The sequence below is a fragment of the Cibotium barometz genome, chromosome 42 (genome assembly GCF_041138505.1).
Source record: "Cibotium barometz isolate CiBa-2024 chromosome 42, ASM4113850v1, whole genome shotgun sequence".
In the NCBI taxonomy this organism is placed as follows: Eukaryota; Viridiplantae; Streptophyta; class Polypodiopsida; order Cyatheales; family Cibotiaceae; genus Cibotium; species Cibotium barometz.
In genome coordinates this window covers 23,012,355-23,037,543 of record NC_141087.1, presented here as the reverse complement: position 1 = coordinate 23,037,543, position 25,189 = coordinate 23,012,355, and the positions used below count along the sequence as shown (strand labels likewise).

Sequence of the window (25,189 nt, the reverse complement as noted above, 5' to 3'; positions counted from 1 at the left end):
CGCTTTGAGGGAACAGGTTTTGATCTTTGGAAGGATAGGATTCAAGGAATTCTCTTTCTCAAAGATTGTGACAGGGCACTTGAAGCAGAGAAGCCAGAAGATATGACAGATGCAGCGTGGCTTACATTGAACAGGAAGGCCATTACCTACATTAAAATGGCCGTCTTTGATGAGATTTTGGTAGACCTCAAGGGTCTTGTGAATGCGTTTGAGCTGTGGGAGAAGTTGAAGGCAACGTATGAGAATACAACGCCCGTTAATCAGGTGCATTTGATGCGAAAACTTGTTGGCATGCAGTTAGATGAGTCCAAGAGCGCTGCAGAGCACTTGTCGTTGTTTACAGGTACTCTATCTCAGTTACAGGACTCAGGTTTGCCCCCTTTTGATGATAAGCTCAAAGCTATCTTCTTGCTGATGACTCTACCTGATTCTTGGGAGACATTGGTGGTCTCATTGTCAAACAATCCCAATTTGACCTTTGATGGTGTTAGGGGTTCTATATTGAACGAAGAAATCAGGAGGAAAGCATGTGGAGAAGGTGGCAGTTCAGCCAACATGGTTAGAGGCAGGACAGAGAAGAAGACTGCTTATGCACAGAGGAGTAAGAGTAAGAGTAAAGAAAGGGGAAATGCCAGCAAAGGCAAGGGTGATGTGACATGCTATCAATGTGGCAGGAAAGGTCACAAGAAACCCGAATGCAGGTACTACAAAGCAGAGTTGGAAAGGAAGAAGAGCGGTGAAGACAAAAAGAAAGAGAAGAAGGAAGTCAAGACAGACACACAGGACATCTCAAAGGACAAAGAGAAGGCCAATGTGGCTTCTAGTGTTGTTATTGAGGAGCTGTCAGATGTAGAGGACATCCTATGTGCCACTTTGTCAGCCGATGATGCTCATGAGTTTGATGCCTCTCTCAATGTTCATGCACAGGACATGCAGATCACCAAGAGTGATCTCATTGATGCTTTATTGACTGTTAATGATGTATTGTCCCAGACTTGGATAGTCGATTCCGGTGCTTCATTTCATGTGACTCCTATTAAGGAGTGTTTTTCTACTTTTGCTGCAGGCAGCCATGGCCATGTATACCTTGGAAACAATCATGCATGTTCCATTGAGGGTATTGGCACCGTGCATCTTTCTATAGATGGCACGAATGAGTTTGTCTTGCATGATGTTAGATATGTGCCGGGAATCAAGAAAAGTCTGCTTTCTGTTGGCCAGATGGATATGCATGGTTACAGCATTTTGTTTGAGAAAGGATCATGGAAGATGACCAAAGGCTCAAGGCTGATTGTGAAAGGTACAAAGAAAGGGACACTTTACTGCTTGCATGGAAAGGCCTTGTTGGGCAAATTTATTGCTTTGGCTGAAATTAACTCACATATGGAGTTGTGGCATAAGAGGCTTGGCCATATGAGCCAAAAAGGCCTTACTAAGCTTGGTAATTTGAATAAGCTTGATGCTAAAGGCACAAAGCTTGACTTTTGTAATGAATGTCAATATGGTAAGCAAGTGAAGAGTTCTTATTACTCCGGTGTCTCTCGCAAATCTAATGTGCTTGATCTTGTACATTCTGATGTTTGTAGCATGCCTACCAAATCTATGGGGGGTGCACACTACTTTGTTTCCTTTGTTGATGATCATTCTAGAAAAATTTGGGTTCATTTGCTCAGATCTAAGGATGAAGCCTTTGCTGCGTTTAAGAAGTTTCATGCATTTGTGACCACCCAAACAGGTAGAAAGCTGAAATGCTTGCGTACGGATAATGGGGGTGAGTTCACAAGTGGTGAATTTAATAAATTTTGTGAAAATTTGGGCATTAAGAGGGAGCTTACTGTTCCATACAGCCCCTCTTCTAATGGTGTGGCTGAAAGATATAATAGGACTCTATGTGAGAGGGTGAGATGCATGCTGTCCACAGCTAATCTCCCTCATGGATTTTGGGGAGAAGCTCTAAAAACTGCAGTGCATATATGTAATCGATCCCCTCACATGTCTTTGAAAGGTGACATCCCTGAGGAGGTTTGGTCTGGCAAACCTGCTTCATATGATCACTTACGCGTCTTTGGTTGCGAAGCGTTTGTGCATATAAGACCTGAGTTGAGGAGTAAGTTGGATGCAAAGTCCATTAAAGGCCTCTTCATGGGATATGGTGAAGAAGGTGAAATGGGCTACAGGATTTGGTTACCTCAGCTCAAAAGGGTTGTGCGCAGCCGGGATGTTGTTTTTAATGAGGCAAGGCTGCTTAAAAACAATTGTGCCTCTAAGGATGACCATAAAAAGGTCAAATTTCAGCATGTACAGCCACCTGTTAGGCCTGATTTTGACCCTCAGGATGCACCACATATGACTGAAAATGTTGATGAACCAGTGGTGTTTGAGCCAGATGATGTTGGACAGCAAAATGAGGCTCCTGAAGGGCATTTGCAGCCACATAACAATGCTGAAAACGGGGCTGAAAATGATGTACAGCAGCCCCTTGTTGATGATTTGATTGTGCCACCTGATGTAGACCCATTGCCAGAGAATGTGGATCATTGGGTAAGGCGGTCGACTCGTCCAAGGCGGAATGTGAGTAGATATGATCCCTTTTTGCATTATATTATGCTGACAGATGAGGGGGAGCCTCTTACTTATAAAGAGGCAAAGACATGTGAGCACAGTAAGAAGTGGGAGCTTGCTATGCAGGAAGAGATCAAAGCTTTGCATGCGAATGATACTTGGGACTTGGTGGAATTGCCCAAGGGAAGGAAAGCCATTCCTAACAAATGGGTGTATAAAATCAAGACAGTTGATGCAAAACCCAAGTATAAAGCAAGGCTGGTTGCAAAGGGATATGCTCAAACGAAGGGCATAGACTTTCAGGAAGTGTTCTCTCCTGTAGTGAAGAGGACCACTTTGCGTGTATTGTTTGCCATAGCGGCTGCCCTTGATTTGGAATTAGACCAAATGGATGTGCATACAGCTTTCTTGCATGGCGATGTTGATGAGGAACTTTACATGAAGCAGCCCGAGGGCTTTGTTATTCCTGGAAAGGAACATTTGGTATGTAGGCTTAAAAGAAGCTTGTATGGGCTGAAACAAGCCTCTAGACAATGGTACAAAAAGTTTGATGCTTTCATGCTCAAACATGGGTACAAAAGGAGCCATGCAGATCATTGTTTGTACACAAAATTTGATGAGGATGGCAGCCCTATCATTCTTGTGCTCTATGTAGATGATATGTTGATTGCTGGGAAGAAAAGAAGCACTGTTGATGCTCTTAAACAGCAGCTGAAATCTGCGTTTTCCATGAAAGACCTTGGGGCAGCTGAACATGTTCTTGGAGTAAGGATTAGAAGGCAAAGGGACCAGCGCATATTGTATTTGTCTCAAGAAAAATACATTGACAAGGTGCTGGACAGGTTTAACATGCCTGATGCAAAGCCTCTTGGTGTGCCATTACAGCCATATGTTAAGCTCTCCAAGGATGATTGCCCCAAATCTGATCAGGCAACCAATGATATGCAAGGTGTTCCTTATGCATCAGCTTGTGGTTCACTTATGTATGCTATGGTTGCTACTAGGCCTGACATAGCCCATGCAGTGGGAGTTGTGAGCCGGTTTATGGCTAATCCAGGCAAATTGCATTGGGATGCAGTAAAGTCCATTATGAGGTATTTAAAAGGGACTAAAAACAAATGCCTTTGTTATGGTAAGGGTCCTTTGGAATTGAAGGGATTTTGTGACTCTGACATGGCTGGTGATGTGGATACAGGCAAATCCACAAGTGGTTATGTATATACTCTTGCAGGAGGTGCTGTCTCATGGTGCTCTAGACTACAAAAGATAGTTGCACTGTCTACTACAGAGGCTGAATATATTTCAGCCACTGAGGCTTCCAAAGAAGCCATATGGTTGGCACGTTTATGCAGTGAGTTAGGTTTGCCTGACAAGGCACCTATGCTTGGTTGTGATAGCCAGAGTGCCATATGTCTGGCAAAGAATGCCATGTTCCATGCGCGCACAAAGCATATTGACGTGCGGTATCACTTCATTAGAGAAGTGCTTGAGGATGGCCTTATCACAGTTGTTAAGGTACATACATCACAAAACCCTGCAGATGCTCTCACTAAGTGCTTACCCAAAGCACAACATCAGCTATGCATACAGATGGTGGGAGTGACTTAGCTTAAAGGCGCCATTTATGCCTTTAAGTGGGAGGTTGTTGGGTTACAGGCCTAAATGACCCCCTCTATGTACTCTTGTATATCTTAGTACATGGCCTTTTTTTTTAAAAGGCTTAGGATTCTTTTTTAAAGTCCTTGGCCAAGTTCACATTGAACTTGGGCCAAAGACTATTTTTTTTAAAAAAGGTCTCAAGACCTTACTTTTAATAAAAGGGAACACAAGGGCGAAATGCTCTAATGATTTTCCCCCAAATCGTACGATCTCTCTCTCTCTCTCTGTTTTTCGAACCTCTACGCCTCTCTCTCTGTGTGCTCACGCCTCTTTGCTGCAGCCCCCAGACCACACTATTGGACCTTGTGCATCACCTGCTACCTTCCCTGCTCCCTTTCATATCCAAGTTTTGGAAAACACTCTTGGAAGTTTCCCCTATTATGCAGGTAAATGATGAGGAACGCAAGAGAAAGTTTGAATCGGGACTCCAACCGGTTTACCAATCGGGCTTGGAGTTGTACCCAAACCACACTCTACAACAGCTCATTTCAGCTGCTTTGGCCACCGAGCAATTGGAGCAAAAGCTGAAGCAAAACTATAGAGATGGACATGCTCAAAAGGGGAAGGACAAGGCTGTCCCAAATCTGCATAAGGGTGGACAGCCACCTAAAAGGGACTCCAATGAAGTTAAGGGAGCTCCAAAAGCTGAAAGTACCTCAGAGAAGAAGCGTCCCAACAAAAGGCCTAACTATGGACTTACTCCGGAACAAAGGGTGCAATATATACGTGACGGTAAGTGCTTTTCTTGTGGTAGTAAAGATCACATGGTCCGGCAATGCCCAAAGAAAGCAGGCAAAGAGGATGCAAAGGAAACCAAGGTTAATGTGCATATGGTGCCCGATGTACAAGGGGGGACAGCCCATGATGCTTTGGATAGGATGGTATGCAAGGCATGGGGACAGCTCAAAGATCAGCCCGCATTATTTATGTTTGATGATTGTGCCACGGACAACTTCATATCATTGGAAATGGCTACAGCATTGGGCATTAGTGTGGGTGACATGGGACCGGAGATTGAGGCCGGAAGTGCATTTGTTGGCAAGAAAGTCAAGGTCACACCTCTTATTGGCAAGCTTCGCATGCATATTCAGGGATATTTGGACCATGAGAACTTCCTCATTGCACCATTAAATGGTTGTGACGTATTGCTTGGAAAGCCTTGGCACTCCCGTCTTGATCCTCGCAAGGCTTACAAGACCAACCGGATCACATTTATGCATAGGGGCAAAGAGCATGTTATTGATGCCGGTGTCGAAGGGAATTCTATCCCTATTGTATCCCACATACAAATAAATAAAGCCATGAGAAAGGGTCTTTGCTCGTACATGATTTTTGTTCGTGATAGAGTAGACCATGTTGATCATTCTCTTGATTCTCTCACATGTGATAGGCTGGAATTTTTGAAACAATATGAAGATTGCTTTACAGATTCACTTCCAGGGGAGCTACCACCACCACGGCCGGAGGATCATCGTATAGACCTTGTGCCTGGCAGTTCTCCACCAAATAGGCCGGCATACCGTGTGAGTGCATCACAGCAGGAGGAGATCATGAAGCAAGTCAATGAGCTCATGCAAAAAGGTTTGATCCGCCCTAGCTCTTCACCGTATTGCTCTCCCGTACTTCTAGTGCAGAAGAAGGATCTCTCTTATCGTATGTGTGTGGATTATCGGGCTCTAAATAAGCTAACCATCAAGAATAGGTTTCCTATTCCTCGCATTGATGATATTTTGGATAGATTGGATGGCTCGGCATATTTCAGCTGGATTGATTTGAAGAGTGGATATCATCAAGTACGGGTAGTACCAGAGGATGTGCATAAGACCGCTTTCAGGACAGCATTTGGTTTGTATGAGTATCTTGTTATGCCTTTCGGTCTTACAAATGCTCCTGCCACTTTTAACCGTATGATGGACAGGATTTTTAGAGATCATCGATCTTTCACTGGAGTTTTCTTCGATGACATCTTGGTTTATTCCAAGAGTGAAGAAGAGCACAGAAAGCATTTGGCCATAGTCTTTGAAGAACTCTGAAAGCATAGACTTCACATCAATGCTAAGAAGAGTGAGTTCTTCCTCTCCGAAATTCATTATCTTGGGCATATTGTTTCTCAAGATGGCATACGAATGGATCCCGCCAAGATTGAGGCTATCAAGAATTGGCCTGAACTCAAGTCAGTGCATGAGGTTCGTAGTTTTCTTGGGTTATGCTCATACTATAGACGGTTCATATGGCATTTTGCTTTGATTGCTGTCCCTCTTCATCAGTTGACAAAGAAGAAAGTCCCTTTTCAGTGGACTTCATTGGAAAGCAAAGCTTTCTATTCACTAAAGGATGCAATCATATCTGGGCCCGTGTTGATCATTCCTGACTTGCACAAGCCATTCTTTGTGGAATGTGATGCATGTGGAGATTGTTTAGGTGCTGTCCTAAACCAGGAAGGACACCCCGTGGCTTTTGAGAGCCGCCGTTTGCGTGATAGGGAGCTTTCTTTGGGGATCTATGAGAAGGAGCTATTGGCAGTGATTCATGCATTGACCATATGGAAGCACTATCTTCTGGGTGCAGAGTTTATGGTGAAGACCGACAACCAAAGCTTACGGTATTTTCTCACACAAACTAAGGCTTAAGCTCTCAGAGAAGCATATGCGGATGGCAAATTTCCTCTCTATGTTTCATTTTCAGATTGTGCATACACCGGGAAAGAAGAATGTGGTGGCCGATGCATTGTCTCGAAGGCCGTATGTAGCTTCTATCTCTATTGCCTCTCATGGAGACTTGTCGTCTATGCAAAATAAGTACCATATAGATGCTGATTTTTCAGATTATGGGCTGATTTGGTGGCTGGTCATACTCATGCATCATATGTGATCAAAGATGGGTATCTCCTTAAAGATAATTGCCTTTGTGTGCTCACAGATTTGAGGCAAAAAGTGTTGGAAGAATGCCATGCTCCACCGTATGCAGGACATAGAGGTATTCTACCTAGTACTCATATGGTTGAACGCTACTTCTTTTGGCCAGGGATGAGGAAGGACATTGAGGCTTATGTACGTGCTTGCCTTACTTGCCAAAAGGTCAAGTTTGATCGTCAGAAGTCTCCTGGATTGCTTCTACCATTGCCTATTCCCTCGCAGCCATGGGAGAGTATAGCTATGGATTTCATCATGGATTTGCCTCGCACTCAGCAAGGTAATGATGCTATATGGACTATCGTTGACCGGTTTAGCAAGCAAGCTCATTTCTTGCCGGTCAAGAAAACGATCAAGGCAGATCATATGGCAAAAGTTTTCTTATCATCACAGGTATTCAAGCATCATGGTATGCCAAATCTATTGTGGGTGACCGTGATCCTCGAACTACCAGTCTCTTCTGGAGAGCACTTTTTGACAATATGGGCACAAAGCTGAATTTTTCATTCGCTTTTCATCCTCAATCCGATGGTCAAAGTGAAGCAGCAAATTCAGCCGTATTGGACCTTCTCAAATGCTACGTGGCTGATCAAAAGACTTTGTGGGAAAAGTATTTGCCACTTGTGGAGTTTGCATACAATAACACGGTGCATGCTTCTACTGGGAAGGCTCCCTTTGAGATAGTTTATGGCAAAGTGGTATTGCCTCCCATCCTACGTACTAAGGATGAGATTTTTGCTGCTGATGACTTTGTCAGGGACTTGGATGTTGCCTTTGCACAGGTTCGGACAGCCATAGCCCGTTCTCAAGAGAAGCATAAGAAGGCTGCAGACAAGTATAGAAAGCATTTGGATGTCAAGGTAAATGATTGGGTATTGCTGAAATTCGAAAAAGCTAGACTCCGTAAGAGATCTGGTAAGGAGGGGATGTTTCCCAAGCTCTCATCCAGGTATTATGGGCCTTTCAAGGTCATTGAGCAGATCAATGAAGTTGCTTTTCGTTTAGCATTGCCATCCCACTGGAAGATACATAATGCTTTCCATGTTAGCCTCTTACGAAAGTATGTGGGTCCGGAACCAAGTCTTCCTATCATTGAGGATCCACCAGAAGTGGATGAGTTGGAAGAGATTTTGCAACCGGAGCAGATTGTGTTCCATAAAGAGCGTAAGCTACCTGCAGGCAAGCTTGTGAGACACTATTTGGTGAAGTTCAAGAACTATCTCCCCATTGATGCTAAGTGGGTTGATGAGGACTACTTCAAAGATTATCCGCAGCTTCTCCATGACTATTTGGAAGCTTTTCAGTTGCGGACAACTGTTTAGAAGACGGGGAGGATGTCACCATTGAGCTATCTAATGGTCCTCTTATCTTCTTGTGTGAGCTTTGGGCTCTGGATGAGCATACTCCGTAGTGGTGCTCCATCGCTAGGACTGGCACGGCGTGATTCGTAGTGCCAGGGACGGGTGGATTGCACACGGTGTATGTTTCTGGATTACCACCGCTAGGACTGGCACGGCGTGATCCGTAGTGCCAGGGACGGGTGGATTGTACACTGTGTGTGTACCTGGAATTGACTTTCCGGTGGGCCTGCTTGTGCCCGGAAATGTCAAGTATTGTGCAAGTACATGAACGGAGATTATCCTTTAACAATGTTGCATTGTGCACTGAGGTTTGCCTGCCTTTGAAATGTTTTCGCGTGAACTGGTTTCGTTTGCATGCCTGACATGTGTGTCTAGCTCAGGGGTCGGGGACGCCCTCCCGTGAGCCGTGGAATGCCTTGTCTTCTGACAGGTTTTGTGGCGTGTGAACAGGTGGGAAATCCTTATTTTAATAAGAGTTTTAAGTTATAAGCCTTATAACTTACAGGTTTCATACTTCATTAAAAGTAGGTGGACACTTTATAAGTGTGGGCACCCTCTTTTGGCCTGGGCACCCTTTTATAGCATGTGGGGTGGGGGTTGGCCACCTACCCCACCTACCACACCCAATCCTTTGCATGGGAAGAAGGCGCCTCACTTCCAGCCCTCTCCCTTGCATTCGTGAGGAGAAAAACACGACTGCTTGCTGGGATTTTGAGAAAACAGGCCGTACAGCAGCTGGAGCACTCATTATTCTCATGAAACAGGTCGTACAGCTCCTATTCCAACTATTGTTTGAGGACTGAACCACACAGCAGGTACAGCAGGTATATTATCCTCATTTCTTGCTGATTCTGGTCGTACAGTAGGTACAGCAGGTACAGGAAGTACAATATCATCATTACCTGTTGATTCTGGCCGTACAGCATCTTTGGAACCCTTTTCCCATGGACTGAATGGTACAGCTTCTCTCTTTTCACTTCCACGCGTGGATTCAGGTCTGGACAGCTCTCTTTTTCTCTCACGTGTGTACTCAAAACAGCTAGCAGGAGCCCTCTTCACTTCCCCGTGTGATTCAGACCAGCAACAGGTCTCTTCACTCCCACGTGTGATTCAGGTCAGGCCAGTGGGGTTATCCGCGTGGATTTAGGTCATACGCATTCCCTACAAGTGGCCCAGGTTGTTTCACTCTTCCTACTGGCTGTACGGTGGCTCCAGAAGATTTTCATCGCGAAGAACGAGGAATTCTCCTGCTCTCCTATGTCTGGACTCCTCTTCCATTCACCGAGTCAACTCCGTGAGGGTGCCCCATCGCTAGGACTGGCACGGCGTGATCCGTAGTGCCAGGGACGGGTGGATTGCACGCGGAGTGTGACTCTGGAAGGTGCTATGGACGGGGCAGCCCTTGGTGACTGTAGACTCGGCATCAACAAACATATTCGGGTTTGATACTTTGTTTTCATTGTGCATTGCTTATTGGAAATCTGGCCTTGGGCCCGTGTACTTGTAACAAATTCTCCCAAGTAATAATATCATTCCTTGGGGGGGGGGGCCGGCCGTTCCGGCCTCAGTGTGGTGTCATCTATCTATGCTCAGAGTTGTTAATTACTTTTTTTTTGCTATTTTGTCTTGTGCTATTGTCTTTTAAGAGTGTATATTAAAGTGCTAATTGGAGAAGTGAGTCCAGGAAGGGGTGACCCCTGCTTGGGTCTCGTTTCACATCACCCTTGGAGGATCAACCTCCCTTGGGACCGTTCCCTTAGAACCTATCTGGCTCACGGAACTGCCATCCCCATCTGGCACTGTGGAACACCACCAACAAACCTCCTGGGAGTTCTTCCCGATCTGTGTTCCCGCCTTGGGCTTCGAATCCGTGTACTTTCCTGTACCTTGGACCTGTACACCATCATATGGGACTGAATCAGTGTTTAGCTTTGTTGGGCCTGATGCTCTGATACCAATGAATAATCTCATCCACATTGATGAGTTGCTCTCTCAAATCCTGCAGCTTGTTCAAGTGGCTAGACATATCATCTCCTTCATGCATCTTCTGATTTTCCAGCTCTCTTTTCAAAAATTAGATCCGTGCCTCATTACGAGCAGCATACATCTGCTCCAAAGTCACCCATGCATTTCCTGAAGAGCCAGCTGAACGAATATGAGGTATAATAGACCTTTGTACTGACAATGCAATAAGTGACAAGGCTTGTGCATCTCTGGCATGCCATGTCTTCGGAGCATTTGTTCTTTGAACAGGCAATGGCTGACCTGGTGCCTGTACCTGTTGTCCTCTTCCACGAGCACCCCCTTGGGGAGGAGTCTCTGGAGCCAATGGACCTGGACGTGGTTCATCACCACTAACAAAATCCCAAAGACCTTTTGCCATGAGCACGTTTCTCAGCATAAAACTCCACAAGGAGTAATTCATGCCATCCAACTTGTCTTCCTTAGACAAGTACATGAACACATCACTCTGTTGTTGATTTGCCATTATGCCAATGCACAATCTTGTACCTGTGTATCAAAAAACCCAAAAGCAACAACCCTGAAAGCAACTGTACTCCACTGAATACAGCTTACCCAAATATGCCTGCACTCTCAATCCTCTGAATGTGCAACAAAATGCACCACTGACTGAGTAGAGCAATGAAAATGGCTCACACAGTGCCAAAATGCCCAAAATTATTGCACCCAAAACCTTGCAAAAGACCTGTAGAGATTTCTTTGCAAGAAAACCTCCCTGTATCTACCAAAAAAATTTCACAGAGAAAATGCCCAAATTTCAAAACATGTAAAGCTTACCAAAATGTGACTTTGCAGGTACGGAACAGTAGCTGGTCGACTGTACGGGGACTGTACGGAGTAGACTGTCCAGAACAGAGTACTGGTCGACTACTGTACGGCGGGTACACGCAGGCAGGAGCTGGTCGCCTGCTGTCTGTTGTACGGAGCAGTGTACGGAGCACAACAGGAGCCTGTACGGACAGCTGGTGGCGCTCCTGTACGGGCAGCTGGTGGCGAACCTGCACGGACTGCTTGTGGCGAACTGGTTTGTACAGGCGACTGTGTACGGAGCAGCTGCAGGGTACGGAACAGAACAGGTCGCCTGCAGGTACTGTACGGAGCTGGAGGTTCTGGGCGTGCAGCTGATGACGAATGGCTAGGCGACGAACTGAGCATGCTGGTCGACCAATGTACGGAGCAAAGTACGGAACATGACAGGCGCCTGTACGGAGTGTACGGCTGAAGGCGACTGCCTGTACGTGGCTGCAGCTGAAGGCGACTAACTGTATGGGCAATTGATGGCGACTGACTGGGTGGCTGCAAAACTGAACTGAAAACAGGCGAACTGATGGCTATGGCCTGTACGGACAGCTAGGCTAACCTCCTCTGATACCAAATGAAGGGTTTGAGCTGTTAGGGTTAGGGTTTAGAAGGCACTTCAGCAAGAGGCGTGAGAGTTAGAGAGAGGAACACGACTGCTCATGTATAGAGTGTTGATAAACTGAAGTACAATAGCCACATAAAGATGTGACCTAAAAGGTGTGTTCACATGGTCCGGCCATAAAGTATGCCAGGTGGACCAAATCACTTATAAACCATTATAAGTGTAACTAAGCTAAAACTGGGGGAAAAAACCTCCACTAACTGAAGTAAAAAGTGCCCTAGTAACCTACTGATGATCACTAGCACTCCCCTGGGTGCATACACAGCATAAAACCCAACAAATTCCATACTTCCAAGATAAATTCTGTGAATTCATAAATCCTTAGGCCAAGCTGTCTATTGCTTATGCTCTTGCTTCATAGGCTATGAAGTGGCTGGCCATGCTTAATAGCAATGATGGTTAAGTGTGGTCCCCACTTGAGATCTTTTCTCTTCCTTATTGATAAAAGGAAGCCTCCGCTTCCAAGGAAGCCTATGCTCTGATACCAATGAAACTCGCGGCGGGTGCCCGGGGGACTAGGGCCTTTGACACACTTGTTGATACCATCAATGCATATTAAAACATTTAAACAAGGCCACAGCCTTAACACATATCCATCATCACTTTGCATAAAACATAAAAGATGGACAAAACATCCACAAATGCTGAAAATGGAGCTTGCACGTGTGACACCGTATAGAGGCCAGAATGGGCCGACCCCCCCTCTTGGAGTATTTTATTACCCAAGGAGAATAATATCATGTACAAGCTTTGAGGGCTTTACTCTCCCCACGGGAGATGCCGGATTATCCAAATACAAATGCCATAACACAGCCCAACATGAGGCAACTGAGCCGGAACATAGGCTGTAGAAATGCCGAGCCAACAACATAATCCATATACCTCCGTGTGGGTATTGATTCTTCCCCAAAAACCACGGGTCTTCATGCAATAGAGCTGGTACATCAAGTACAACTCTCCATTCAGCCGGTACAGTAGGTACAATGGCTGGTACAATCGGTACAGTGGTTGGTATAGTAGGTACAGTGGTTGGTACAGCCGGTACGGTGGCTGGTAGAATAGGTACAACAAGTACAAATGTTGGTACAGCATGTACAGTTACTAGTACACTAGGTACAGTGGTTGGTACAACAAGTACAGAAGCTGGTACAGTCGGTACAATGGGTGGTAGAGCAAGTACAAAAGCTAGTACAGTCGGTACAATTGGTGGTACAGCAAGTACAGAAGCTGGTGCAGTCGGTACAAGGGCTGGTACAACTACAATGGCTAGAAATCATAATAAATGATTAAATACTCTTGCCTTTAGTATTTCTTCGCGATGGAAGCCTCCAAAACAGTCCCCAACAGCCGGTATTCTTCATGGGCAGCCTTCAAGAGAGAGAGAAAGAGAGTAGCCATCATTAGGGCAGCCTGTAACGGTGGTAGAGGCTAGTGTGCAGCAAGAGAGCCTCTATTAATGAAGAGAGAGGGCTCCAATTTATAGATTTGGGCCTCCCATGAGCTAAAATGGCAAGAGAAGGCTACAATGACAAGTGGAGAGCCACACAATAGCTGAAGTGACAAGTGTGAGGCCACTTGTCTCACCCTTATACCATTGCATGGTAAGGGAAGAGGCTGGGGGGAGGGAATTTGGAAGGGGAGGAAGGATCCACTTTCTAACAAGTGTCAGGCCACTTGTCTCACTTTGGTCCACTTTCTTGCCACATGTCCCAATCTAACTTTATCTCTAAAAATATCCCAACTGGTAGACATTCTGTCATAGGCACTTTGCCAACTGTTGGTATCTGCTCAATTCCAGATGTAATGACGTGAACAGAATTTCCATCGGAGTCAGGCCAAAAATAGCAACTCTCCTAAATTTTAGGAGTGTGGTCCTTTGTATTCTAGGATAATCCCCCATTCCCAAAGCTTGTACTTTCCAAATATTTAGACATCCTGGAGTCCACCAGACCCCTTTCATACTGGGAAATGTCCAGGCTTGTGACAGAGGCCGTAGAGAATAATTGGAGTTGGGAGTTGGTTCCGAGGCTGTCAAAACGGTTAGTCATTGGTGTCAATTGGGTCTACAAAACCAAGTATAAGTCCGATGGGTCCGTAGACAAGCACAAGGCCAGGCTTGTGGCCAAGGGCTATGCTTAGCGGCCATGTATCGACTATGAGGACACTTTTACACCGATAGCTAGGATGGCCACAATTCGGACAGTTCTTGCCTTTGCAGCTCATCAACAGTGGCCAGTGTATCAATCTACGTTCCTGAATGGTGACTTGCAGGAGGTGTATGTTGAGCAACCTCCAGGCTTTGAGGTTCCGGGCTCCAAAGGTATGGTTTACAAGTTGCGGAAGGCCTTGTATGGTCTTAAACAGGCTCGTAGGGCTTGGAACCAGAAGATTGATGCTTTCTTTTAGAGACAGTGTCACCATTTGGCTCCCTGGACAAGAAGGTATCCTCAAATAAATGCAAAGATAGATTCTCATTGGATCTTTCTACGCATCCACTCCTTCCTTGCCTTGCCTTTCCCTCCACCACTTCCATGCCACATGTATCTAACTCCTAAAGCGCAGAACTGCGCAGCAACCCATAAAACGTTTCACAAAGCCTTGACCGATTGAATCTCCCCATGCAACCACCTTTCTCTCTACTTCCACATCCGCTTATCTTGCACGTCACTCCGAAAGCATCCAACCATACAACTGCACATCATATGCTTGACAAAGCCTTGACCAAAGAATGCAAACAGAGAGAAGCCATACAATGCCATGTGTTTCTCTTCAATTCTTCAGTAATATAAAATCAGATATTTGTTTTAAATACACTTTAAAGCATACACTACTCTTAGGAAACATACTCTTAAATTATTTATCAGAAAACGTGGTGTCTCAACTTATTATACTAAACTCCATGAATATTGTGCAGGTCCCCACTATTTTTGTTTGATCCATTCTCCAACGAAGTTCTGATATGGCACACTCCACTTCATCCTCGCCTTCTCTTCTTCCCGACGATAAGATCAAGTTCCGGTTATGGAGCAGCAGCGTCAATGAAGAGTTCTGGCACCGCCTAGCAGCCATGAAGTTGGACGCCCTCCATCTCAATGACAAGCCCTTGGAGATTCAAGGTACTCCATCGTTCCTTTCAATACGTTTGATCTCTGCGTAAATCATCATAATCATGGCTATAATTAGTATTTTCTGAAACCTGTAGGTCTATTCTTCGATCCATTTATGTTATCTCCTGTGCTTAGAGCTTGAAATAATCATGATTAGGTCTTTTTGTGACCGGTAATCATAACGTTGTGTGCCCTTTGTGTTTTAAGATGTAATTATCATGGTTTTAAATCCTAGATCATGTTTTTAGGGTATTCTGACTCCTGAGACCTTTAGCCCTGGATTGCCGTCTGCCTATGTATTTCTATGGGATTAAAGATTTAATACGAGGGTAATCTTTATGGTCTTGATTCAAATAAGACTTCTAACCCTTGCTTGTGTGCTTCTATGTGCAAAAAGCTTAGTGGCAGCACTAATAATCACGGTTTTGATCAAATTAGGGTGTCTTGATACCTGCAATTTTGGACTCATGTACTTTTACGTGCTTAAAGCCTTAATGGTAGTGCTAATCATCATCTTTATGTGCTTAAATCTTTAATGACTTACAAAGTAATATGATTCCAAATAAATAAAGGTTTTCTGAGACCTGTATCCTTTGACTGCCTTCCATGTGCATGCTTTTATATTTAATGACCACTTCTATATGGTCTTATATGCCATTATCTGTGAGCAGGATTTTTCGTGCCGTCTTTACGTGAACACTATCTGCAGCTGCGTTTTGAGTCATTTTCTTCAGATTCTGGTAGACAAAGTTTCGATCAGGGTAACCGAAATCAATGTCCAGTGCCCGGGACTCTTTACAATACTAATACCAAGGAGGAGTTTCGTGCACTTGATAAAAGAACTCTGATAAAGAAAGAAGCAGAGAAGGTGTGAATACTTATAACTACTAAATTTGATGCAATTGTTATCAATACTTCTGAATTTTATGCTCTTCTTGTTAACAGCTGTGGAATGATATATGCTCCGGCCGTGCTATTCAAGATTGCACACTCCTGAACAGATTCTTTCTTATTTCTTACGCGGATCTAAAGAAATGGCAATTCCACTACTGGTTTGCATTTCCAGCTCTTGTGATTCAGCCTCCGGCAACTTGTTCGGGCTTACAACCTGCTTCCCAGTTTTTTAGTGCAGAAGAGGTATGCTGCTGTTTTGTGTGGAATTGTGTTTATGCATGGAACTTATCATCATTGGAGGCAGTCAATAATGCTTACAAATTTGTAGATTATCTCTTTTTTAATCAAGAGTTGTGGATGCTTGCATTGGCCTACCAGCCAGGTTGAATTTGTGACCAGATCTTTGTTTCATTATATTTTTACACAAAAGGATTCATTTGCATTTTTTACATCATTGGGTGTAGAAGCAGTTTAGATTCCACAGTGCAATGCTACCATTTAGTTGGTAGATTTCATAGTAAGGAGGCATGTGGAGAAATGCCAAAAACAACGGCGATGCCAAAACACTGGGAAAGCAAGAATTCAAGTCTGTTTTGTCAAAAGACGTGACTGTCTCCCAAATCCAAGGGGCAGCACCTCCTTCTATATTGTTCATGCTACTCATGTAAGCAGTAATTGCTAGTAGTACACTGTTTGCATCTTATGCTTGTGTTCTAACGTATGTTATCTTGCTTGTTTTACTTTGGTGGACGCCTTTATGTTAATGGTCATTTTACATGACCATATGATGTGGCAGACATCATGTAGGATGATAGAGCACAGTATGGAGGACACCCCTATCACATGCATGACCGGAAATTTTATATGTGCACTAGGAAGTGGCCTGGACACTAGGGTCACTTTCATGGACCAAATAGGTACTTCATCTTTGGAGAGTTTGCAGCATGACAATCTATGGTTAGATGACAGATTTAAGGATATGTTTCTGGCAGACCAAGGTCTTGGCTTCAAGGGAAGCCACTGAGGTGGGGAGGAGGTGGAGGTTGGCGAATTGACAGCTGAGAGCAGGGGTGGATGGAGGGGCTGGGTAAAGGGAGAAACTGCTGACCAACTACCTGGAAGAGTGTAGAGCTAACCACAAAGCTGCCAAGCCAGGGAGGAACAGTGAACAAAAAAGAGGGCAGACTGGGGTGGGAAAGGGAGACCCTGATGTGGGAAAAACAGGATGGAAAGAAGAGAGAGGAGGGGAGGGGAGGGTTGAGGCGAGGGAGAAGAGGGGGTGGTGGAAGTAAAGGCGAGGCTTGCACACAGTGGACAGGTGCACAATGGGCTTTGGGAGGGGTTTGTGTGGGTGTGGGGGGGGGGGGGGGGTGGGCGTGTGTTGTAGTCATTTAAACAATCCACCTTTGGAAGCTCCAAGTTCATGTATTCTGTCAAAATCTCCAAGCACCTGTTGGAGAGAATTTGCTGTAAATTCTTTCAGCACCACCAGCTCTCTTTCCAAGAGGAGTCTAAAATGTCTGTTGGACCTTGTGAAGTTGGGATGCTCCTCTTTGAATAGCCCACTTCATACATGTGTTATTTTTTAAATGATGATCTTGTAAGACAAGGCACGTGCAGGAGGGAGGCTATGGCGGGTGACAGTCCATCGTGGAGATTCTGAGAGAGAGAGAGAGAGAGAGAGAGAGAGAGAGAGAGAGAGAGAGAGAGTTGTATTAAGGTCTTCAAAAGGCCAACATAACCTATGAGACCAAAATGTTACATCATGTCCATGTAATACATCATCATGGTATTGAAAGTAAAACTAAAAGAAAATATCCGTGAAATAAAAAACGCCTCAAGCTCTCGCATGAGCCAAGAATATCCCACATAGGGCGCTGCAACATGGTACCCAATGTAGTGAGGCTGACAGGGTGGGAGAAAGTCCTCCGGTGGTGGGAAATAATGGCTCTGATCCTCTTGAGGTGATGTGAGCGTGGGCGGCGGCCACTATGTTGGGGGCGTCGGGCTTTGCATAGCTCGGTTGCTTTGTCCAATGTCAATCCTCTTGGCCGGGCTCCTGCATCAGCCTGGAGGTCGGGGGCAATGGGTGGATCTGCTCTCCGGGCTCTAGTTTGGAAGAAGTCAGTGAGAGATCTCTGTGCTGGTCCTCGGGCGGGTGTAGTTGATCTAGGCCGTAGCAGGGATTCCCTGTGTCTGCGGAGCTTCAGAAGAAAGAGCCACAGGCATCTCTGGTCTGGAAAATCCATGATCCTAGAGAGTGGTCCAAATCCCTCTTGGAAGAGGCAGTGGAACCTCCCCCTGATCTCATAGTATACTAGGCATTTGCATATATAATGAGCCTCTGTTGTATGGCAAAGTTTTTTTTTTTTTTCCGAGAAAAGATCCTTTCATTAGTTATGTAAAAAAAACGCCCGTAGGGCTACAAAAGAGATCTCTCCTGCTCCTAACAGAGAGAAGAGCAGTGAATACATCATGGCAGCCCGGGAGACTCTCCCTAGGTGCTGCAAAATACAAGCATCAGTCTAAAGGACTGAGCGGCTAAATCATACAATGGGGGGGGGGAAGAGCCAAACAGGTGGCCTGTAGTGCCAACGGGGGGATCCCGTGTGTAGGGTGTAGAACGGGCCGCAGCGCCAAGTGGTATGAAAGGCCTGGCGCCGTAAAATCGCCTCATCCGAGTCTCCCCGGATGCGGTCGTACTGTCCTCGCAGGGTGTGGATCAACTCCTGCCAAATCCCCCGAACAGTCTCTGCTGGTGGCTCTAATCTCCCCTCAAAGGCCGTGAAGCACCGGGCCCTCCAGGTGAACCAGATGGTGAGGCTGCTGAGGAGCTCCCATCGTAAATCCCTCTCCTGTGTCCAGCTGTCGGACGAGAAATCCGGTGCCGGAACCAGGCGAGGCTGGCCCCTAATAAATCTGATGGCCTGACTGCCCTGCTCCATCTCATAGCCCATAGCAGGCCCTGACGAAGTCGACCAAGCAGCGGCACCCCACGTAAACATACCCTCTGGAGAGAGGGGGGCTAGAATACGCAGCATCCGCAGCCAAATCTGCTGTGCCTGAGGGCAGTCCCAAAGGCAATGTCTCTGTGTCTCCATAGGGTGGCCGCATCGGACGCAGGCCGCCGGAAGACCGCTATAAACAAGCCAAGTGCCAACTGCTGAGCCCCTGTGGGCGACCAGCCACTGAAAAGCCGAGATCCTGCGGGCCTGTCGACTAGCCCAGAGTCGAGCCCAGAAATCCTCCAGGAACTCCTGTGATAGTCCCTGCAATCGCCAATGCCCCGCTGCCGCTGGAGAAACCGTCCTCCTCGCCGTCAAAATATGCCGTCCCAGCCGAACAGTATACTGGAAAAATGTGATCTCTGTGGCCTCAAGGGATGCATAAGGATCATGCCACTCATACTCTCCGGGGTCCCACTGTAGCCTGGCCAAGGGGCGCGCTGCATATGCCCATATACGCCAATCCGGGAGCACGTCAGCAGGGTCGGGGTCAATATGCCACTTCCGAGAAGCGGCAGCCACTACCCGAATCCTCTGAAAGGTGCACTCTGCAACCAAAGGCGACTCCACCTCCACTCTCTGGAGTCGGCCCTCATCCTGAATCTCATAATAGAGGCATCTGCCATCCTCAGTGCTAGCTCTGACAGCAATCAGGATCTCCAACTGTGTGAAGGCACCCATCCACCGTGGGGCCACTGGCTCGAGAGGTGTGAACCACTCCTCTGAAAGTGCCTCCTGAATATCATCCCTCATAATCAACCCCCCTCTGAAGTGACTCAGCCTCTCCACCTGGGTCTCCTCTGGTAGACTGCAGAAAGCCTGCCAGTCTCCAAAACTACGAGCTGGGCCTGCCGCTAAAGGTCCCCAGGCTAGACGAGGCCGAGAACCCAGCATATGACCCTGCTCTGTACGAACCGCTGGGCTCCAGATGAGCGGCTGCCTGGCCCGCTCCTCAACACAAGACGGAGGCCGCTGAGAGAGCCCCGGTCTCAGCAGCTCCCAAGCTCTCAGGATACTCAAAGCAAATCTGTCCTCCCATCCTCTACTGAGGCCTGTCCTCCTCATCTCTATGAATATCCAGCGAATCTCTGGTGCCCAAGTACCCCCTGCAGGAGGCGCTCGGGCCTGCAATCGCTGCAAGAGGAGCTCTTTCCAAGGCTCAGCGCCTGGAAGCAGCCCCCAAACAATAAGCTTCCCCAATAAGGCTCTACTCTGATCGACTGGATCTATAATGCCCAAACCGCCCTGAGCCAGCGGGAGTGTAATAACTGCCCATGCAACCTTTGCCCGAGCTGGCTGACCGTCCCGCCCAGACCACAGAAAGTTCCTGATCAGCCTCTGTACCTGGCTGATGCAAGAGCTCGAAAAAATCCAGCAAGACGTAATGTACCACATGGTCGCTAACAGCACCTGATTTGCCACCACCACCCTCCCAGCCAAGGATAGTCGAGCTGTACTCCAATACAATAGCTTCTTCCGAATGCTCAGAAGAAGCGGGGCAATCTGCTGCTCAGGTGACAAATCGAGGCCAATCTGGCATCCCAAATACCGCACTGCTGTGCCGGGAGGGATCCATCTAAAACCGGGGTCCGGACTCCATGCCGGAGTGGGAGCACTACTGATCCAAAAGGCCACTGTCTTGCGCCAATTGATCAATGCTCCCGAAGCTGCACTAAAAACCTGGAGCGACTGCTCTGCCCGAATAAGATTGGCCTCTTGGCCATGCAAAAATAAGCCCGTGTCGTCTGCAAACTCAGCATCAAGCAAATCCTCCCCCCGGACTGGGAGCTGAAGTCCTCTCAAACCAACCTCCTCTGCCGTCAAATACATACTCATAGCTTCCGCAAAGAAGAGAAAAAGGAAAGGGGCGAGAGGACACCCCTGACGGACTGATCTGGTCAGCTCAAAACTCGGCCCCCGACCTCCTGCAATCAGCACCTGGCTGCGAGCTGTGGAATACAAAGCTGCCACCCCTCTGATCCATCCTGGCTCAAAGCCCAGGCGTAGCATAGTGCCCTCTAAGAATCCCCAATCAACTCTATCGTATGCCTTCTCAAAATCGAGAAGCATCACGACCAAGTCCTCGCCAAGAAACCTAGCTCGGGCCGTCGCCTCCCAGAAAGTAAAGATGTTGTCAAGGATACTGCGCTCCTTGACAAATCCTGTCTGAGTAGCATGAATCAACTCCCCCAGGAAGGGCTGGATCCTCAAACTCAAGGCCTTTGCCAAGACCTTGTATACAGTATTGAGGATCGTAATAGGCCTCCAATGCCGAATGTCATCCGATACTCCCTCCCCCTTGGGGATAAGATAGATCAAGCCCTCTGAAAAGCTCTGCGGCATCACCCCAGTGTCCAAAACATGCTGAAAGCCCCTGCGGAGGCCTGGACCCAAAAGGTCCCAATAGCGCATAAAAAAGGCCGGCGTCAGTCCGTCCTCCCCTGGGCAACTATGTCGCGGCAGGACCCTCAAGGCCTCGGCAAGCTCAATCTCTGACAGAGGCGCACCTAGAACTGTGCGCATATGGTCTGTGACCCTCCTCTGCACATGGGCCCACACAGTCTGTCTGCATACATCTCGATCCTCAGTGGCTGGCTCCGCTGAAAGCAAGTCACGATAAAAAGCAGTGGCAATGGCTCTGATCTCCCCGAGCTCAGTAGCTATCGATCCATCCGGTCTAGCAAGCTGGCGAACCCCTGCTCGCGCATGACGGGGTCCAGTGATCTCAAAAAACTCCCCAGTCACTCTATCACCAAGCTGCGTCCACTGAGAGGCCTGACGACGATAGTAAAACTCATGTCTCTGCTCCTCTGCCTCTCTAACCTCCTGGCGTGCCTGGCTCAGCTGGGACGCCACCCACTCACATGCAGGCTGCTGCTCCTGAAGGCGCTGTAGCGAAGCAAGGCTGCGTCTCAGCCGTTGCTCCCGCTCGCGAATCTCTCCCAGTCGTGTCAAAGCTGCAGCGTGCAGAAAAGAGCTAAGATCAATGAGTCCCTGGGCACACTGGCCCGCTGTATCCTGGTCAGAGCACTGACTATCATGCCAGATCCTCTCAATGTCCTCAGCGAGACTGGGGTCTGCAAGTACCCTCTCTGGGATCCTCAACTGCAAGCTGGGCTCCCGTGTCCCCTCCTCCAAAGTCAGTATAACTGGCGCATGATCTGAAAATGAGGTGCCAGCAAGAATGCCGACGGAGCCCCCTCGCTCCCCCAACCAATCGCCCACATAAAAGCGATCAATCCGAGATAGATTAGTCCCTCCCTGCCGGCGATCCGACCGAGAGAAACTAAGACTGTCCTGAGACCGGGAGAAAGCCCCATGCTGCCATGCATCAGTGATCCTCAGTGTCATACAAAACCGGTCCCAAGCTGCAAGCTCCGTGCCGTGCACTGTAACATGACTGCCTCCCACCCTATCTGCCGGGTCCTCAAGCATGTTGAAGTCTCCCCCAACACACCAATGTGCGGCCTCTGGCAATGCATCTGTAACCTGAGTCCAGAACTCTGCTCTGGCACTAGCATGATTGGGCGCATAGATGTTGAGCACACCCAATAGCTCATCATGCATCCTCAGAATGACATACTGTGCTCTACCAGGCACAATGATCCCTCGGTCCACAATGGCCTGCCGCCATGCATCTGCAATAACCATGCATACTCCTCCCTGTCCACCCAACGGACCAAACCCTGCAGACCAGAAAGTGTCCCATCTACCAGGCATCACCGAACCATATCTCCGGATCCTGCTCTCACCCAAGTGGTGCTCCTGCATCATCAGAATGTCAATGCTGCCACCAACCAGACATCTCTGTAGCTCCTGCCTCAAGCAGCCTCGATAGCGTATAAAGTGTGCTCCGCCAAGGCCCTGTACATTCCATGAGATGATCCTCATGGATGTCCTACTGAGGTGGATGCTGTCTCAGCCGTACGGCGGGCCTTCGCAAGCGGCTTGGATGGAGAGTAGTCCCCATCCGAACGGCTGCGAGTCTGCCCACCCGGTGTACTGCAAGAATCCCGGATCAGGCGCCAGTGGCTGTGACCCATGGCGACTGCCTCCTGCTCTGACATAGTAACCTCGTGAATGCTCACATATCCTGGGTCGCGCGCCAAATCTGCAACTATGCGCACGACCAAATGCCGAATCCCGGATGTATCCACACCCCCGGGATCCAAGACAAAATGAGCCAACTCCCAAAGTCGGCCTAGCACATCTGTAACCTCCAAATCGCTCATGTGATGTGAAAACTCAACTGCCTGAGTCTTCAACGTGCTGAGAGCGAGCTCTAGAGTCCACTCCCGGTCACAAGGTCCACATAGAGGGAACGAGAAGGCCACTGCTGAGTCTAGTGCCTCCTCCCCGCGGGCCGGAGGTATCACTACATGCACTCGGATGGGTGCTGGCTCATGGGGGCCCTCTGCTCCAAAAAGCCGTGTGAAGGTATAATCAAACGCCGCCGAGCGCTGTCGAATGCCGAGGCGACTCAGCCGACTACGAATAGATGAAATCCGTGAGGCCCTAATCGGCATAGGTCTCCTCTGTGATGCTCGAGCGAGGTCAGTGCTCAGCGCCCTCCGGACTGCAGGTGAGCGCCAGGGAGCTGCCAGGACCTCCCGGGAAGGCGAGGCGGGCGGAGGGGGAGGAGGGGGAGGCGAGGGAGGAGGAGAGGGAGCCGCTGCCGAGACCGGAGCGGGGGCGGGAGGAGGCGATGGTGGAAGCGAGGCGGTGGGAGGGGATGGGTGTGGGGGAGGTGAAGGAGGGGGAGCTGGCATCTCCTGGTCCTCGGTCGCTGCAGGGGTCTCCTCCTGAAGGGGAGCAAATCTGTTCCTCACGGGAACCCAGTGAGGCTGAGACTGTGGCTGCTGCTGCAGCGGTACCTGGGCGTGCTGCTGTGGCTGTCTCCCTCGACGGCGCCCCTGTCCAGGCTGCCACTCCGAGGTCTCTGTGGCCTGAGCAGGTGTCCCTGAGGCAGCCTGCCGAGCCGAATCTGTGGGCGGGCCATCCGTGGCCTGCTGCTGTGGTGAGGGCCGAGGTCTCCTGCGAGGGCAGGCCTTGGCCAAATGACCGACCTGCCTGCAAATGAAGCACTGGTTCGGGAGCCCCGAGAACTCCACTCTCTGATCTATCCACCCCCCCCCTATCCTAGGTAGCTGAATGACCTTAGGAAGGGAGGAGATGTCAGATACTAACACTCTGACCGAAGGTAGCCCAGCTGCTCTGGCCACCACTGAAGCTGCTGAGGGACCCGTCTCAAGAACCGAGCCCACCAGTGCTCCGAGCCTGGAGAGGAGCGGAAGATACTCCCGGCGGAGACCAGGGAAACAAACTGTAATATGGAAGAGGCGCTCTCCCTGCTCCGCCGCAGCTGGGTCAAATCCATGCTGCCAAGGCCTGAAGAAAGCCCGAGCACCCCTGATATCCAGAGGACTCATGGCAAGGACCTTGGCAACGCTCTGGGCGGCCTCGAACTCGATCTGATAATGTCCCCGGCCCAAGAGCTGTACATCAAGGATCTTGCCCACATCTGCAAGAAGGCGAGCCTGAAGTAGATCCCTGATCTCCCCTCTGCTGGGGCGAGTGCCGACTATACGGCAGATGGTGGAGTGAGCCTGAAGGCGTTCCACCTCTGCGGTGAGGCTCGCTTCCTCTTCCGGCGAAAGAGAAAGCCTGATGGGGAGGACCTCGGTGGCGGGCGAGGGGGCTGCGGAAGAGTCCCTCTGAGACGAGGCGGGAGGAGTCTCCATCAGAGTCTGAAGCTCAAGCGAAGGCGAGGCGAAAGCGGAAAACCTGCAAGAAGCGGGCTGCACACCAAGAGGCGGAAGGACGGAAGACGAAGAGGGAAAAAAAACAAAAAACCCCCAAGGGGTGAAAAGCAGCACGACAAAGGAGGGAAGGGGGGGGCGGCGAAAAGAGGAGAGGCCCAGAGGGGGGGGGGCGGCGACAACGCGAGGAGGAGGGAGGCGGGGCGCTGCTGAATGGAGGCGGCGAGAGCAGGCGAAGAGGCGGGGGGGCGACCAGGCGGCAGCGGGGGGGGGGGGGGGGGATGACAACAGGCGGCAGCGGGGGGTGGATGGCGAACAGGCGGCAGCGGGGGGGAACAGGCGGCAGCGGGGGGGTGATGGCGAACAGGCGGCAGTGGGGGGGGGGAGGCGAAATGGCGAAGAGGGGGGCGCAGCAGCGAGGAAGGAGGGGGGGGCGGCGCAGCAGCGAGGAAGGAGAGGGGGGGCGCAGCGGCGAGCAGAGGGAA

The 25,189-nt window shown here is 48.7% G+C and overlaps 1 protein-coding gene and 1 long non-coding RNA gene across 3 annotated transcripts in view; both read left to right on the top strand.

Annotated features, from left to right (window-relative positions):
- Positions 1 to 25,189, top strand: part of APG7 (ThiF family protein) — a 57,079-nt gene that overhangs the window by 14,827 nt on the left and 17,063 nt on the right. For both annotated transcript variants that reach the window (XM_086780845.1, XM_086780844.1), the window contains 3 exons: positions 14,854 to 15,055; positions 15,718 to 15,914; positions 15,992 to 16,183. In XM_086780845.1, the coding sequence (XP_086636971.1) occupies positions 14,899 to 15,055; positions 15,718 to 15,914; positions 15,992 to 16,183 (546 nt within the window). In that variant the 5' untranslated portion in view covers positions 14,854 to 14,898. The remainder of the gene's footprint in view (positions 1 to 14,853; positions 15,056 to 15,717; positions 15,915 to 15,991; positions 16,184 to 25,189) is intronic.
- On the top strand, positions 6,878 to 7,536 carry LOC147614275 (uncharacterized). The gene is made up of 3 exons (XR_015263023.1): positions 6,878 to 6,962; positions 7,141 to 7,197; positions 7,299 to 7,536. It is a non-coding gene; the product is annotated as an uncharacterized LOC147614275 (long non-coding RNA).